Raw genomic sequence first — 15,815 nt, forward strand, 5'->3', positions numbered from 1 at the left:
CAAATGTGTATTATAAAATGTAATATAATTTTTCCTTTACAGAGTTTAATCGGGACTCAAAAGTTTCTTTAGATTCAATGGACATCAATAAGATTAAGTAAGAGTGGCAAATTTCCTTTGATATTCACTGCAGATCTATAGTATTGAAGTTTTACACTAACGCTCTCCTTTTAGTTGTTACACGACTCTTCAGCTCCCTTTAGATCGGATTGAAATCTCTTAAATTGAAGAGCTCGTTTGGCGCCGCTCCATATTCTAAAGCGAGATTTGATTATTGGATTTTCGCGGCAAAAGAAACAGAACTATATGCTAAGCACCAAAAGAGCTCTTGTTAGTGTCGTGCGAAAGCAAAAAATGCATCATTTTCAGATTTATAAATATATCCTTGAATGTGTTTCGCGTATCTCACTCACAAAAGAAGACACTTTCTTTTGTAATAATGATAATGCGGTGGACACAAAGTAAAAAAATCAAGCACTAGAACAAAGACTCGATTTACTTTAACACACAACTTGTAGTTGCTTGTATATTTATTTTTACTGAAACTTCTACTTTTACTTATATATATTATGTTTAACTTTTTATCATTTTTATGGTGTGTACCTTTAATATTTGTTAATATATACATTGAATCATTAATTTTTGTTCAATGATAATATTTCAAGAATTGTAACATTCGATGGTTTTGACAACTGCAAGTGATACAGATTTACAGAGTTTCAATAAGACTCCAACCAGGCTCTTTATGAAAGAACACTACTTTTACCTTGATAAAACTGCGTCTCTTCGAATAATTTTCTATATGTGGTACAAGTTTTGGAGAATGTTGAAATAACAACATTACCTTTTCATTTTGATAAGCCGTGACGGCGATAAAATCAGTCTCTTTAAACACGTAAGTACGGAACATGCTGTAAGGGAGCTTAAGAATGTCATTCGTCCGTACTAGGTGGAACCTAGGTTGGTACTTGTGCATAGAGTTCAGGATCGTCTAGCGAAAGAAGAAAAATCAAGTTTGAATATTAGGACTGAATTGAGGACGTATAAAATATTCACATGTAACACGTGAAAATCTACATAAGTATACTTGATGTGGGCCTGTAAAAATCCACAAAAAACAACAAAATATCATAATTTTATGATAGACATTTATAAAACCTCTATATACATAAAATACGCTAAATAGTTTATGACCGATATCTCTAAAGCCTTCTGCAGTGGGTATACATGAAATATCACGCGTGTGTCAAACATCACCAAGTCTGTTTTACTTTGAATATTGATCACAATAGATTTATTCATCATATACTTTATAGGTCTATTAATCATGGGTTCTTAGGAATGCTTCAGTATTTTGGGCATGAATGTAACACAGGATTTACAGCATTTTTAGCAATAATTCCGTTTCTACATTTATGTTAAGTACTATACTAACTGAGATACTAAAAAGTTGCCAAAATAAAGTAGAGTAATGTTTAATATATGTTATCAGTATTAATTATTTAATACAATGGCCAATGAACTGAACTACCTGTTTCAAAAGCACACGTGAATCATAGTAAGAAAATTATTTGGTTAACTGATATGGAGAATTAAATTAAAATATGTATAAATCGACCACATTAGGGAAATTACTCTGTCTCACAAGCTTTCAAGGTCCTGACAAATCTAAATCTGTCAAAAGTGAAAAACAAAACTACGCATTGTACAGTGAATCTTCTCCCACAAAAAAAAATATTACAGACAGCAGGTACAAGGTGTTGTCATTTGAAATTCTACAAATCTTGTGTAACTTTCAAACACTTTCATAGCAAAACAATGAGTCAATATTCTGTAAATATACAAGTTAACAACTGACTAGATATGTTTTATTAGATTAGATAGAGACACAACAGCCCACAGATGCCCAGTTAAAATGATAGATGCATCATTGTCTTACCAAATATGCCATAACAAATATAAACTTCGGATATACAATGGTCAGAGTCTATAAACAATATTATATATTGTTTTGCTAAGTGAAAGAGTAGCAATTTATAGATACAATTAAAGTTGCCTGGTCATGAGCGTTAAGACGACATCTTCAAGTGGCAAAGAACACAATAGAAAAGCAGCACATATATTCATTAAAGTTGCCTGGTCATGAGCGTTAAGACGACATCTTCAAGTGGCAAAGAACACAATAGAAAAGCAGCACATATATTCATTAAAGTTGCCTGATTAGGAGATTATTTAGTAAAATAAGATAAAATTGTTCACTTTCATTTTATTTATTGATAACTTAAATGTTTAAATAAATGTCATATTGAATTTCACAGTTATTTATGTTATCCTAATCCTGTAAAGTACAAACGTTTATTTCTTCTTCGTTTATGACCAAAGCCACAGAAGTTTTCGGATACATGAGATGGGGATTGGAAATGTTGTTTTAAGCTAGTATCTAATATCCATGTAGTTTTTACCCTCGACCCTCGGAGGGGGAGGCGAAGATATTATATTTTGGTCCGAATGTATGTATGTTTTCAATAGATAAAATTCGTGCCAATTAGAGCATTCTAATTCTCTTGAAAGGTTTTTGGAAGAAAGAAAATCAAAATATTTCACCAGGTATGAAAAGTAAATCTACTTGCCCGAATTCTTACTTTCATCTTTCCAATTTTTTTAGAGCTTGAGATAAACCAAAAATAAACGGAATATTGATGATGGCAACAGCTTGTTTAGTAGTTTTAGTCGATTTATTGGAAATATGTGATAACTCTAAAGATATATCTAACTAATTACGTTAAAGAGATGTTGCTGTTGCTTTTTCAGTTTAAAACTGAAAGTTGAACACATCAGAGACAAGTTTCTTAATCCAACTGTTGTTTCGCTGTTCTGATTTTTTGTCACCTGAGGATTCCCTGGTAACTTAATGAAAAGGGGTGGTATTTGCGTTTATATTGAATTATTTTTGTGTGCAACACGTCCTTGCTTTATGTATTTAAAACGGCACTAAGTAAATCACTGGAAAACACGTTATTCAGTGACGGCCCCAAGACTTTAATTGTGGATATTAGTTAAAAAAAAACACATGATTTCTCTCATTTTCTGTCTTATGTCATTCCTAGCATTGAATTGTTGTTTAACTAAGTGATATATATATATATATATATATATAAATTAAGAGCTCATTCGTATAAAATTTATAGAAAATATTTACATGTCTTTCTTTGAAATAAACCTTATAACCTTAAGCAACAGTAACCTCATTCTGGTCTTATTCCAATTGTGAATATATACATGGTAGTGGTAGCGTCTGTAACATTTAAAAATTATGTTTACAAATAAACCTTATAACGATAAGCAACAGTAACCTCATTTTGGTCTTATTCCAATTATATATATACATGGTAGTGGTAGCGTCTGCAACATTTAAAAATTATGTTTACATATAAACCTTACAACGATAAGCAACACTAACCTCATTTTGGTCTTATTCCAATTATATATATACATGGTAGTGGTAGCGTCTGTAACATTTAAAAATTATGTTTACAAATAAACCTTATAACGATAAGCAACACTAACCTCATTTTGGTCTTATTCTAATTATATATACATGGTAGTGGTAGCGTCTGTAACATTTAAAGATTATGTTTACAGATACACCTTATAACGATAAGCAACAGTAACCTCATTTTGGTCTTATTCCAATTATATATACGTGGTAGTGTCTGTAACATTTAAAGATTATGTTTACATATTACAATATTATGCCACAATATGTACATAAAATTAACAGAATGTACAAAGAAAGTCGGACCGAATTTAGCGTGTATATTGTAACATGTACACTGATGCTTTATTTTTTGTTTAGGAATAATAAATGATGATTTAATTTTGCTCCGCAGATGTTGCGTATATGACTGGGTTTTGGTTTTAGTTTGCGTGTTCGTTGTTTCTTGTGTATATATACGTAGGTTCACTTACATTTGCGATAGAGAATGACATTGCTGAGTTCAAGAGATGGTCTTTTGGTGTGTGTGTCATGATCAATATCTTTATATAATGAGTAATACTGAACGCAATTTCCTCTGGTATTATTTTTAGTTCATTTTATGTCAAACTGTCAAAATATCACAACTTCGGAGATTAAAACAATCTTGCTATCGTCATAACAGATGGAAGAATGAAACCAAAACAACATTTTACAGTCTGGTATTTGACTTGTGGCCATCATGTTGATTCACGTGTTGCTAATTCAAACGATACATCTCATCAAGACATGGCAACTCTCGTGAAGAGTCTACCATTTCTGTTGTTTCTTCTATAGTTATAATTTTAGGATACCACTATTTTTATGTCTTCTTCATAACTATTAAATCTCAATTGGTTTATGGCAAATTAGAATAAGGTGAAGGCTTTGTTTTGGGTAAGTATTTAAGTTTCTAATACAGTAAATATCTATGTTTAAAACCTACATTTCCCATTATACATGAATAACATAAACAAAGTAAGAACAAATTAAAACAAAAAATAGATATATAATAGATTGAAATATTAGAGAAACAAAAGATATTATCAGAGTGATATGGGATTTGAATAATAAAAAAATGCTTAAAGTAGTTGTAGGGAGAAAACATGTGATTAATATTTTGGCTATTCTGTGAAGAGTCCAAAAGAGATATCTTGCTAAGTTATTGGCACACTTTATTTCATTTTTATGCAATTTCAACTTTTAGTTTTCTCTTTTATTTTCAAAAATTCAAATCAATATAACTTGAAGACAAACTGGTAGGAAAACCGCAGCTTAACTATCAAACTTAAAGCCAAACCAGCTGACTTAAGGGCTACAAGAAGAACAATCATTCACAATTATTTTCTTTAAAAAAAAACAATAACAACAAAGTTCTTAATATATAGTATTTCGAAGTATATTATCCGCATGATTATTAATTAACATGTATAGTAATGTTTTTACTTTATTAGGTTTAGCCCCCAAAATTCCGAATCCATGATTAAAATTGATGTAACTGGGATGGTTATTAACACTGTGATTCATCTAATAGTTGATCAGTTTAAAAATAGAAGTAGAGCTAAGAATCTTGTCAGCAAGACATTGAGTAGTTGTTTTTATTTTACAGTGTTTCATTAAATTTTACGATTTGATTTTTGATACCTTTTGATACCTTGATAATACTTTTCGGAGTTTTCTTTATTGTGAGCGAATCATGAAAAAACCTTTGACCGGTTTGGGTTTCAGGATTGCCAGGTTTTAACTATGGTAGGTTTCTCTTCGTCCCTACCAAAAGCAAATAGTGGTTGCAGTGGGCCTCATGCCCACCCGGCCGGTGGATCCCGTTCGTTCTACCTGCGGTAAACAGTTCGCTACCATTACCCGACGTAAGATGGTACATTTGGAACGGGTCTATTAAGGTAACACAATACTAACTAAGGATTAGAGCTACAGGACACCGAAAAGACCCTGTTTGGTCATTGAGGGAAAACTATATTGCTTTGGGCTAAACGTGTTAGGGCACTATGAAGCATCGATAGCGAACAGTTAGGAGTACGATAAGTAAACAACATACCAACTAAACTGAGTTCCCTGCCCGAAATCCACCCAAAGCCACCGCCTCTGAAATTAGTAAAAACAAATATTAACGACCCCCTCAAGACTTAAAATGACTCATCTCAGGCGTTTGTTTGGACTGTGGCTACCAAAGTGATCATCATGCCGCTAACGCATGCGCGATCGTGTATGCACAGACAGACAGACCTCTATGTGGTTATTTCTACGAGAACAGAAAATTAAGCTTCTAAAACCCTGACTAAACTACTTCAGCATTCTATTTAATGTGTGGTTTCAAGCTATAAACAGCAAATAAAAAGTACCAGATATAATCTAGCATGGAAAGAAGGCTAATTAGGCGACTTAACGGACAAGTTAAGCCTTGAAGAGAGAGATACGATATCGAAGTAGCTTCACTTACAAAGCCATGTTTATCCGAGATGTTATTGGTGAGCTTTAGCTTGTGGAAGGACACCACTTTTTGCATCCACTGTTCTCCTGTACAAGGTGAGTCTGGGTGTATATACATCCGCTTGGGCATTTCCGGGTCAGCCTTGCCGGCCAACATCCAGCGGCTGTTGTGAAACTTGTACCTGCAGTCGTCAGCTGCCACGATGTCCATCAACATGATGTATTTAGCTTTCTTGTCCAAGCCGGAAACTCGGACTTTGAAAGCGGGAAACATTCTCCTGAACAAAACCAAGAATGTGAACAAAAGTTTAATAAAATGATTTATCGATTGAATACATATATAATACAGTGACTGGTTTTATAGTATTAATGTGATTTCTTTCTTTCGGACTATAATTAAAATTTAGCCAAATTTATGTAATAAAATGATTATTTATTTCTAACACAAAATAAAGATATTTTACTCAAAGGTAATAACTTCTCAGAAAATGTTCCTTTTTATGTTTATCTAAATACAATTACATTTAATGAAAAAAAAACATTTGCTAAATGTTCATGAAAACGAGAAATATATTTGAAAATGATATTCCATACATAGTATAAATGTATATAAAGTATAGTGTTTAGTATACCCAAAAAGATAAGTTACTTATAATTGTTCCTCTATAAATGTACACACAAATTACTCTAACATTCATACTCTATACAAAATATATTTCGCTGTTTATAAAACTAAAGTTTAACCTCCAAAAAAACATTTTTTGATTTTTCTTTATCCTTTCGAGATATCAAATATTATTTATTCCTTTTTACGCGCTATTATGTAAGTGTAACTTTTACAAGTCTACAAGCTAGAAAAACAACATTATATTACAATTATTGCGAGTTCCCTATTAACAGTTCTCAATGCGTCTTAAGTTTGTGAAAAGCTGAGAATGATCAGTGATATCTGACTCAGCTAAATTCTTAATTAAATTTTCGCTAAATGCTATGATAATAATTTTTACTATTCATGCACGGTGAAGGATAATTTAATGTTATTAGAATATTAAAAGCTGGGGCTCATTGAGCAAATGATAACATGAGAAGTGGTGAAAAAGGTGTTCAGCATATCACATGTTTTTAATGTAAAGTCATACTTCATCAATTCCTGTGTTTCTTATGGCATAACTTATCATTTATATAGTGTATACGATAATGAGACGATTGGTTATACAGATTGAATTGCAGCTTCATTTCATCACCACTAGTAAAAACAGACATCGATCGAAGCGGTGCACATCCTAACCAAATAATTTAAAAAAAACCTGTAATTAGTCTTCATTACTCAATCAAGCCGAAAATATGCCAATTAAATTAATTCAAACATTTTCTACTACTCTTTCGACAGCTAAAAATAAAACCATTTCTAAGTAAACGATTGAATGAAGCTTTCTGACATCAACCAACTAAAAGTTATTAAGTGCTGACATTCGTTAAAAAATGGTCCAATGAAAGCTTTATTTGTTTATGTTTATCTGCCGCTTATTCAATACTATTTACTTATAGTAAACCATGCTGTAGTTCACTCAAGAATATTCAAAGGTCATCTGGTGACATCCACAGTAATTTTTGAAATAAGTAAGAAGTGGAGAAAGATGGGTATGAAATAAATGTTATGGAGTTAAAAGATAGATGGTTGAACTTACTCTTTGAGGTAGAACCTTTTGGTAGAGAATTAACCTTCGTTACTGGTGCCTTCAAACACCATATTCAGCCCATCTAAGATGTCATCTCTGGGGTGGAGTGATAAATTTGAAATATATTTCTAGATTATGATATCTGATTCTGTTATATTCCAGTCTTTTAGTGCGTATGTGAATAGAAAACGTATTTTCAAATCTAATTCTAAATATGACCACTTCAATTGGCATGTATAAATATTTTCTGAGCGCTTTTGGGTTGTTATTTTTAGTTTACATTAAATTGAGTAAGTATGCAAACAACATAGACTGTAAAACAAATAATTTTTTCATAGCACAGTTTTCCTGCCAATTTATATAAACTTCATCTTGATCCTTGTATATGCATACATTTCAATTACATTTGTAATTCGCAGGAACTGAATTGAAAATCTGGTAGCAAACCTAAATTGAAAACAGAGTCCATATGTATCCCACCTGAGTAAATAATCTCCTAATGCCTTAGTGTTTTACAGGAGCCAATAACAATATAGTGTTCAATAAATCCCACCTGAGTAAATAATCTCCTAATGCCTTAGTGTTTTACAGAAGCCAATAACAATATAGTGTTCAATAAATCCCACCTGAGTAAATAATCTCCTAATGCCTTAGTGTTTTACAGGAGCCAATAACAATATAGTGTTCAATAAATCCCACCTGAGTAAATAATCTCCCAATGCCTTAGTGTTTTACAGAAGCCAATAACAATATAGTGTTAAATAATATAATGATATAAAAATTAAATACATTTGAAATACTTTTATTTTTTAGTAGATTATACTTTAACAAAACATTAACTGTTAGTGGACGTAGTTACTGATGTATGTATATATATAAGTACATCATCGAATAACGAATACAACGTGACTGTTAACCAGCTAGATATGCAAGGTTTTATTAAATCGTGTTTCTAACTAGTCTAACCTGACAACCAGTCAGCCAGATGTACGATGTTTTATTACACATTGTTTCTAATAAATGCAACATGACAACTAATCAGCCAGGTGTACGATGTTTTATTAAACATTGTTTCTAATGAATGCAACATGACAACTAACCAGCCAGGTGTGTGATGTTTTATTATACATTGTTTCTAATGAATGCAACATGACAACTAATCAGCCAGGTGTACGATGTTTTATTAAACATTCTTTCTAATGAATGTAACATGACAACTAACCAGCCAGGTGTGTGATATTTTATTATACATTGTTTCTAATGTATGCAACATGACAACTAACCAGCCAGGTGTACGATGTTTTATTAAACATTCTTTCTAATGAATGTAACATGACAACTAACCAGCCAGGTGTGTGATGTTTTATTATACATTGTTTCTAATGAATGCAAAATGACAACTAACCAGCCAAATGTTTGATGTATTATTATACATTGTTTCTAATGAATGCAAAATGACAACTAACCAAACAGGTGTACGATGTTTTATTATACACTGTTTCTAATGAATGCAAAATGACAACTAACCAAACAGGTGTACGATGTTTTATTAAACATTGTTTCTAATGAATGCAACATGACAACTAACCAGCCAGGTGTGTGATGTTTTATTATACATTGTTTCTAATGAATGCAACATGACAACTAACGAGCCAAATGTGTGATGTTTTATTATACATTGTTTCTAATGAATGCAACATGACAACTAACCAGCCAGGTGTGTGATGTTTTATTAAACATTGTTTCTAATGAATGCAACATGACAACTAACCAGCCAGGTGTGTGATGTTTTATTATACATTGTTTCTAATGAATGCAACATGACAACTAACCAGCCAGGTGTGTGATGTTTTATTATACATTGTTTCTAATGAATGCAACATGACAACTAATCAGCGAGGTGTCCAATGTTTTATTAAACATTGTTTCTAATGAATGCAACATGACAACTAACCAGCCAGGTGTACGATGTTTTATTAAACATTGTTTCTAAAGAACGCAAATGATAATTAAACAGCCATATGTATGAGGTCTCATTGTGTTTTCTTATTTTTAAAACAAAAAAAAATTCCATGTGTTTAGTAGTAAAAATTGTTAGTACACTTGTCATATTATGTTTGTTAGTTAACGCTTACTTGTGGTGTCAGTTTTTCAACTCTGACTTAATCACATCTCAATTATTGTATTGATGTTTGTACGCAGTAAAGTTAATTTACTTTCTATCTCCAATAGGTTTTAATTCAGTGTTTCACTATGTTATTCAACGATAATTGCATATGTATAACACTCTTAATCCTCCTGTACTTTTGAAACTAATAGGAACTTAAATTCTACATGGTGGCATGTAACAGAAAATATCTCATATTTTACATCCAGCTATTCTTATATCAAGTTTGACCAAAATAATAGAAAAAATTACCGCGGAAGTCTTTATAGCTTACATCATAAATATTTAAATGAGAGGTTCTTAATATTTAAAAAGTGCAATTATAGTAAGTGTACGTAAACCCTGTAATTGAGCAAGTCATCTTCACTACTCTCTCCGCCCAGCCCTCAAGAAGAAGAGACATCCATATTAAAGAGGGAGATATAATGTATGTAATATTACGTCACAATAATATTGACATGGCAGTAACCTTTATTGACCCAATAAGGATTTACAATAAGAAGCGTCCTTACTAGCATTTTAACCATACGCCCCTTATTTTAAGAATACCACTGTCGTCTAAGCACAACAAATACAACGCGGTTGAAATGTTATTATAACCCTCCTGACCCGTACTGGGCCAGTAAAGAATAATGTGACTTAGATAATCATAACCAGCTCCTACTCTTTTGTAATACAACACATACATTACCGTACGTATTATGCTTCTTATCAGAGGAGTTTTACACCATAACTAAGTGTTTGAATTATGAAAAGTTCTAAAAGTTCCTTGAGCTTTAATTGCAAGATCCGTTCATACACGAGCGCTAATACCTAGCTTAGTGATGTTTAATCTAAATGACTGAAGCTAACGTTACCCTCACATGTAATTGAACACAAACATAAGAAGGTAACGTTACTATCACACGTAGCCTATGTTATAAAGTTAGGCATAAGGTAACATTGAAAACATCGGTGAAGAGAGAGAGAGTGTGTGTGTGTGAGAAAACAGTCGGCCTTTGGCCAGTCTCTAAGTAATCAGAAAAATTATTGGAGTGAGTGGCCGTTTTTCTAAATTCAGCTGGTATGAAGGCCACAAGACTCCTTGGGGTTATGATAGTTATAATCTGATATATGGGAAACAGGTGCAAGTTCAGAAAAAAAAGAGACGGTTCGATGTGGGTTTGAGAAAATAATGTAAAAGAAGCAGTTCAACGATAGAAATAAAGAAAACCGGGAGATGTGAGAAAGAATGAATAAACTGAAGAGCCGAAGGAAGAAAGTAATATGTTGCCAGTAAGAAGCAAAATCTATTTGTAAATCTATTGTGCCATTGATTACCAGTAATAAACAGCAATTCATTGTGTTTGCATTGGTAGAAGTCAATTCCTGATAAGAAAGGGAAGCGAAGTGCAAGTATAGCAGGATCATAACAACAACAACAAAAAAAAAACAGGAAGCTAACGTTACTGTAACACGTAGCTCATCAGAAACATATATAAAGGCATTACAAGTGCAGTTGCATGAACATGTGCATATTGATTCACATGTATTCTTTGGTTGAGTAGATCAGGATGAGATATCATAATGCAGAGAATAATATAAAATAAACAAATAGAGTGTGTTTGTGAAGTTAAGCACAAAGCTACACAATAGGCTATCTGTACTCTGCCCACCACGGGTATCGAAACCCTGTTTCTAGTAGCGTAAATCCGCAGACATAGCGCTGTGCCACTGGGAAGGGGCCACAAATAGAGATTAGTGACAAGTCGATCTAGATTTTCTGGTTCTATAAATATAGGGTTTGTTCACCATTTACTCAAAACTCAACAGAATGAACTGGACTGAGTGAAACTGGAAAACATAAACAAAATTTTAATATGTATCTTTATGAAAAAAATATAAATAAGTAAAATGTGAATTTATCCAGTATTAATGGTTTTGAGAGTTTGAAAAAAAGGTGTGACCTTTGACCTTTTTCATGTACATATCTTTAAACAAATTTGGTTATTATTCCTGGTTTATCAAATTTACAGATACCGTAAATGTTAAGCAGTCAACTAGACCAAAATACCTAGTTTGTAAGATGTAAAGATAAATAGTGTACACGAATACAAGTTTTACACATATCCAGTGATTATCATTTTTTATGATGCCTGACATGGCCTGATGATAAGAGCAATATGTGAGGCAACGGTTCTAATCCCGTCACAAACATTCTCGTCCTTTCATCTATGAGAGCGTTATAACGTGCCGGGCAATCCCACTTTTAGTTGATAAAGAGTAGTCCAACAGTTGGCGGTGGCTGGTGTTAACTAGCTACCTCCCTTCTAGATTATCACTTCTAAATTATGGATGGCTAGCGCAGATAGCCCTCGAACTCGCGACCCTCAGATTGCGGGTCGAGGGCCCTAACCAACTGGTCATGCCGGGCCTGGGGGGGCACGTAAAAAAGAACAACAATTACGAAACTAGGACTTATTTATTAATTTTATGCATACATATTAAGTTTTTGCTCAGTTTTATTCATTAGCTGTTTTTTCCATATACTTCTTTAGAAAACACTTTACATTATATTCATAAACTTGTAAACTAACGATTTTTATGTTGTAACTAGGAGCTCAAGAACGTGTGTTAAAAGCTATAAAAAGTTCATAAGCTATCACACTTAAGGGATATAAATTATATACTTTATTCCATCTAAACTACTGTTATTGCTTAAACATGTATACGTCTGGGATAACGATGGCGCCATTGCTGCATATCCACACCTGAAACACACACGCAGTATTCTCATTGTATTTTCATTAATAACAACAATAAAAAACGGAGATAAGAATTTAGATGCTGTTGAAACTTTTATATGATTTCATAGATTTTATCAAATTATTCTAGACAGCACATATTAAAAAGGCAAAACATAAAAAGTATTTAAAAAAACATAATGTTTATTGCAACTAAAATAGACGACGGATCGGTGGGTATTGGGGACACGTGCTCACACTTTTAGACAAAGTAGTTCAATGGCCCTCTTCAAAAACAAAAACTATAACATCAAAAATGCAATAAAATTGGTAAAATATAATGTAAAGCCTAAAATGTAGGTCGGGTTGTAGTTGCCAGTATTCTTACTGGATCGTTTAAGTTGCTATTTAAAAATACGAAAGTGCCCATCAAGGGTTGTACATTTTGCTTCCGCCGCCTGTGGTAAATAAAAATATAATAATTGGACTGTCTAAGAGTGGCGTAGCAAGAGGGGGCAGTTGCCCCCGGGCGCAATGTGAAGGGGCGCAAAATTTCCTCTGGCCTATAATTAATAATTATGCCCTCCCCTAGGATATAGCGCAACTGCCCTACGTTAAGTAAATACGACACAGTGTTACGTTATTTGTGTGTATTACGCTTGCAGTTTTAACTTTTAAAAGCCGCCCACTGAAATGCAGTGAGACCGAATTAACATACAGAAGTAAATTACACCATCCCATCATTCATCTGTAGATCAAATACAAGTCCTAGAGTACAACATACAAGTAAGTGTATGTTCAACAAAAAAGAAAATACGAGATTGATGTAACATATTAACTGCTGTGCAAGATTGGGAATATATGCAACAGGCAAGGCCTAGATCTAGATCTAGTAAACATTATAGGCCTAATGTAGTGGCTTGTAATTGCATTGGGTGATTGTAAATGTACTAGACTTTAGGTCTAATTGCAGTTATAACTTTATTTCTAGACCCTACCACATCATCATACAAATTGTAGCCTATATTATAGACATACTTAGACCTATACTAACTATTAAACTAGGCATTGCACTGTGACAGATTTATTGACTAAGTTAATAGATCTAGATGTAACATTTGTTCTAAAAGTTTGGCCTAACAAATCTAAATCTAGAAGTGATGAAGTATGGTTATATTTAGATCTGGGTAGATTCAGTACAAGGTGCTTTCAATCTATGCACCCAAATCTAAGGTCTAGTTTAGATGTATAAAGCTAAATTTCTGTCATTATTATTACATCTAGATCCAAACCTAAGACTAAAAAGATGGAAATAACAGGTCTAACTTTAATGTTAGATCCAAATGTACTAGTGACTTAATCTACGAACTGTAATCTAGCAACACTAATTAGTCAGCCTATATTTAGGTTTTCTCATTCTATCAAAACCTTTAATATTAAATATAGCCTTTGAGCCTCTAGGCTTATATTATGTTATGATTACACCCTTCTCCACAGTGTGTGTGTAATTTTTATAGGTTTAACTACACGAACACTACAGGAGACAAGTCTGAAATTGCTCGAATGGCGTTTTTCAATGTGATTTAGCAACTGCCAGTAATTTATATGGTGCTTATAAGCATGATTTACCAGCATATACACTCATCTGCATTGATTTTCTTACTTTTGTGTCACATTAATTAACATGAGTATGGGTGGTCTAAATAATGGCAGTTAAAGTGAAACCAGGTCCAGATGTGCCTAGCTAGTCCGGGGTTGCAACTATAATTGTATAATTTAAATATAATTTGTAGTTAGGAACTTAGGAAAGTAGGATGCTTCCTTTCATCTGACAACTTGCATGTTGCAACTAAATAGTGTAGTCATTATTTATTAATTATTTATTTAGCCCATTATGTCGAAAAAAGAAAGTGGGGCACAGGGACGCAAAAGAAGTGCACAATTTGCAGCTTCGATGGTGGAGTCAAGCAAATTTATGAGAGCTTTCCTTGCTGGAAGTGATGACACAAGTAAGCCAGCATCTGTTCCTTTTGATGGCAGCAAAGAGGTCAAAGTGCAAGATTGTGAACATGCTATTTCATTTGAAAAAGTAAACAATGAAGAAACTGTTCTCTGTCCTGTTGAAAGCTACAATAATAATAAACAAGAGAATTCCACTTTGTCAGATACAAATCCAAAGAATAGTGTTGCTAAGCTAAAAGAGGATGATCTAATAAATATTTTAACACACAGAGATATTGGATTTATGAAGTTTGATACAACAGGCTCAGCAGTTGTAACACATGCACATCGCACAGAGATTGTTAAAGTTGGAGCACATGAATTTCAACATAAAGAAAGTCCATTTGATGCCAAAGATGGGCGTTCTGTGACTGCATTTTGGTTCAAACGACGCCTTCTGAATGGACAAGAGGTCAATCGTTCTGGTTGGTCTATTCACCTCTACATAAAGCAGCATACTGCTTTTGATGTCTTCTTTTTTCATCTACATATATGACATTCAATAGTCGGTCTGCTTTTAAAACACAGGGTGGATTCTCTAACTAGAAAAAAATTAAAAAGTTAAATGCCCATGAAAATAGTGACAGTCATCATGAGTCATTTGCTGCTTGGAAAGAAACTGAGTGCCGAATTAGTCTTCAAAGTGGCATTGATGAAGAACTGCAAAGGCAAATTCAGCAAGAAAAATAAATAAATGGAGAGATGTATTGTGACGGTTGCTGGATTGTACACAATATTTAGCTTCTCAGAATCTTGCATTTCATGGTCATACTGAGGACATAACCTCAAACGAAAACCCTGGAAATTTCCTGTCAATTTTGCAGTTATTAGCAAAGTATAATCCAGTAATGAGAAAGCATTTAAAACATGTTGCAAACATCAACATCTTATCTTTCACCTGAAATCCAAAATGAGTTTATAAATCTCATGGCTTCACATGTACGAAATTATTGTTTGTCAGCAATTTGTAGAAACAAATACTATGGTGTTCTGTTTGATTCCACACCTGATTTAGCCAATCCTGAGCAATTGGCCCAAGGGATTCGGTTTGTTGATATTAACTTTAAGACAAGAAAGTAGAAGTCAAAGAGTCAAAATTGACTTTATACAGATAAAAGAAAAAGACGCTGCCAATATTGAGAAAACAATAAGCACAAAATTAGAAGCGGATGTAATTTTATTGAGTGATTGTTGTTCACAAGGTTATGATAATGCTGCTGTCATGACAGACGTTCAACAAAGAATTCCGAACAAAAATCCAAAAGCAGTGTTTATAAACTGTG

General features: G+C 33.1%; 1 protein-coding gene across 1 annotated transcript in view; it reads right to left on the reverse strand.

Annotated features, from left to right (window-relative positions):
• LOC106459567 (optomotor-blind protein-like) overlaps window positions 1-15,815 on the reverse strand; it is a 51,789-nt gene that overhangs the window by 20,301 nt on the left and 15,673 nt on the right. The window contains exons 2-3 of the mRNA XM_022386072.1: window positions 5,964-6,240; window positions 845-991 (exon numbers count right to left, since the gene is read on the reverse strand). Coding sequence (XP_022241780.1) covers window positions 845-991; window positions 5,964-6,240 — 424 coding nt within the window. The remainder of the gene's footprint in view (window positions 1-844; window positions 992-5,963; window positions 6,241-15,815) is intronic.

This window comes from Limulus polyphemus, unplaced genomic scaffold (genome assembly GCF_000517525.1).
Source record: "Limulus polyphemus unplaced genomic scaffold, Limulus_polyphemus-2.1.2 Scaffold629, whole genome shotgun sequence".
Taxonomy (NCBI): Eukaryota; Metazoa; Arthropoda; class Merostomata; order Xiphosura; family Limulidae; genus Limulus; species Limulus polyphemus.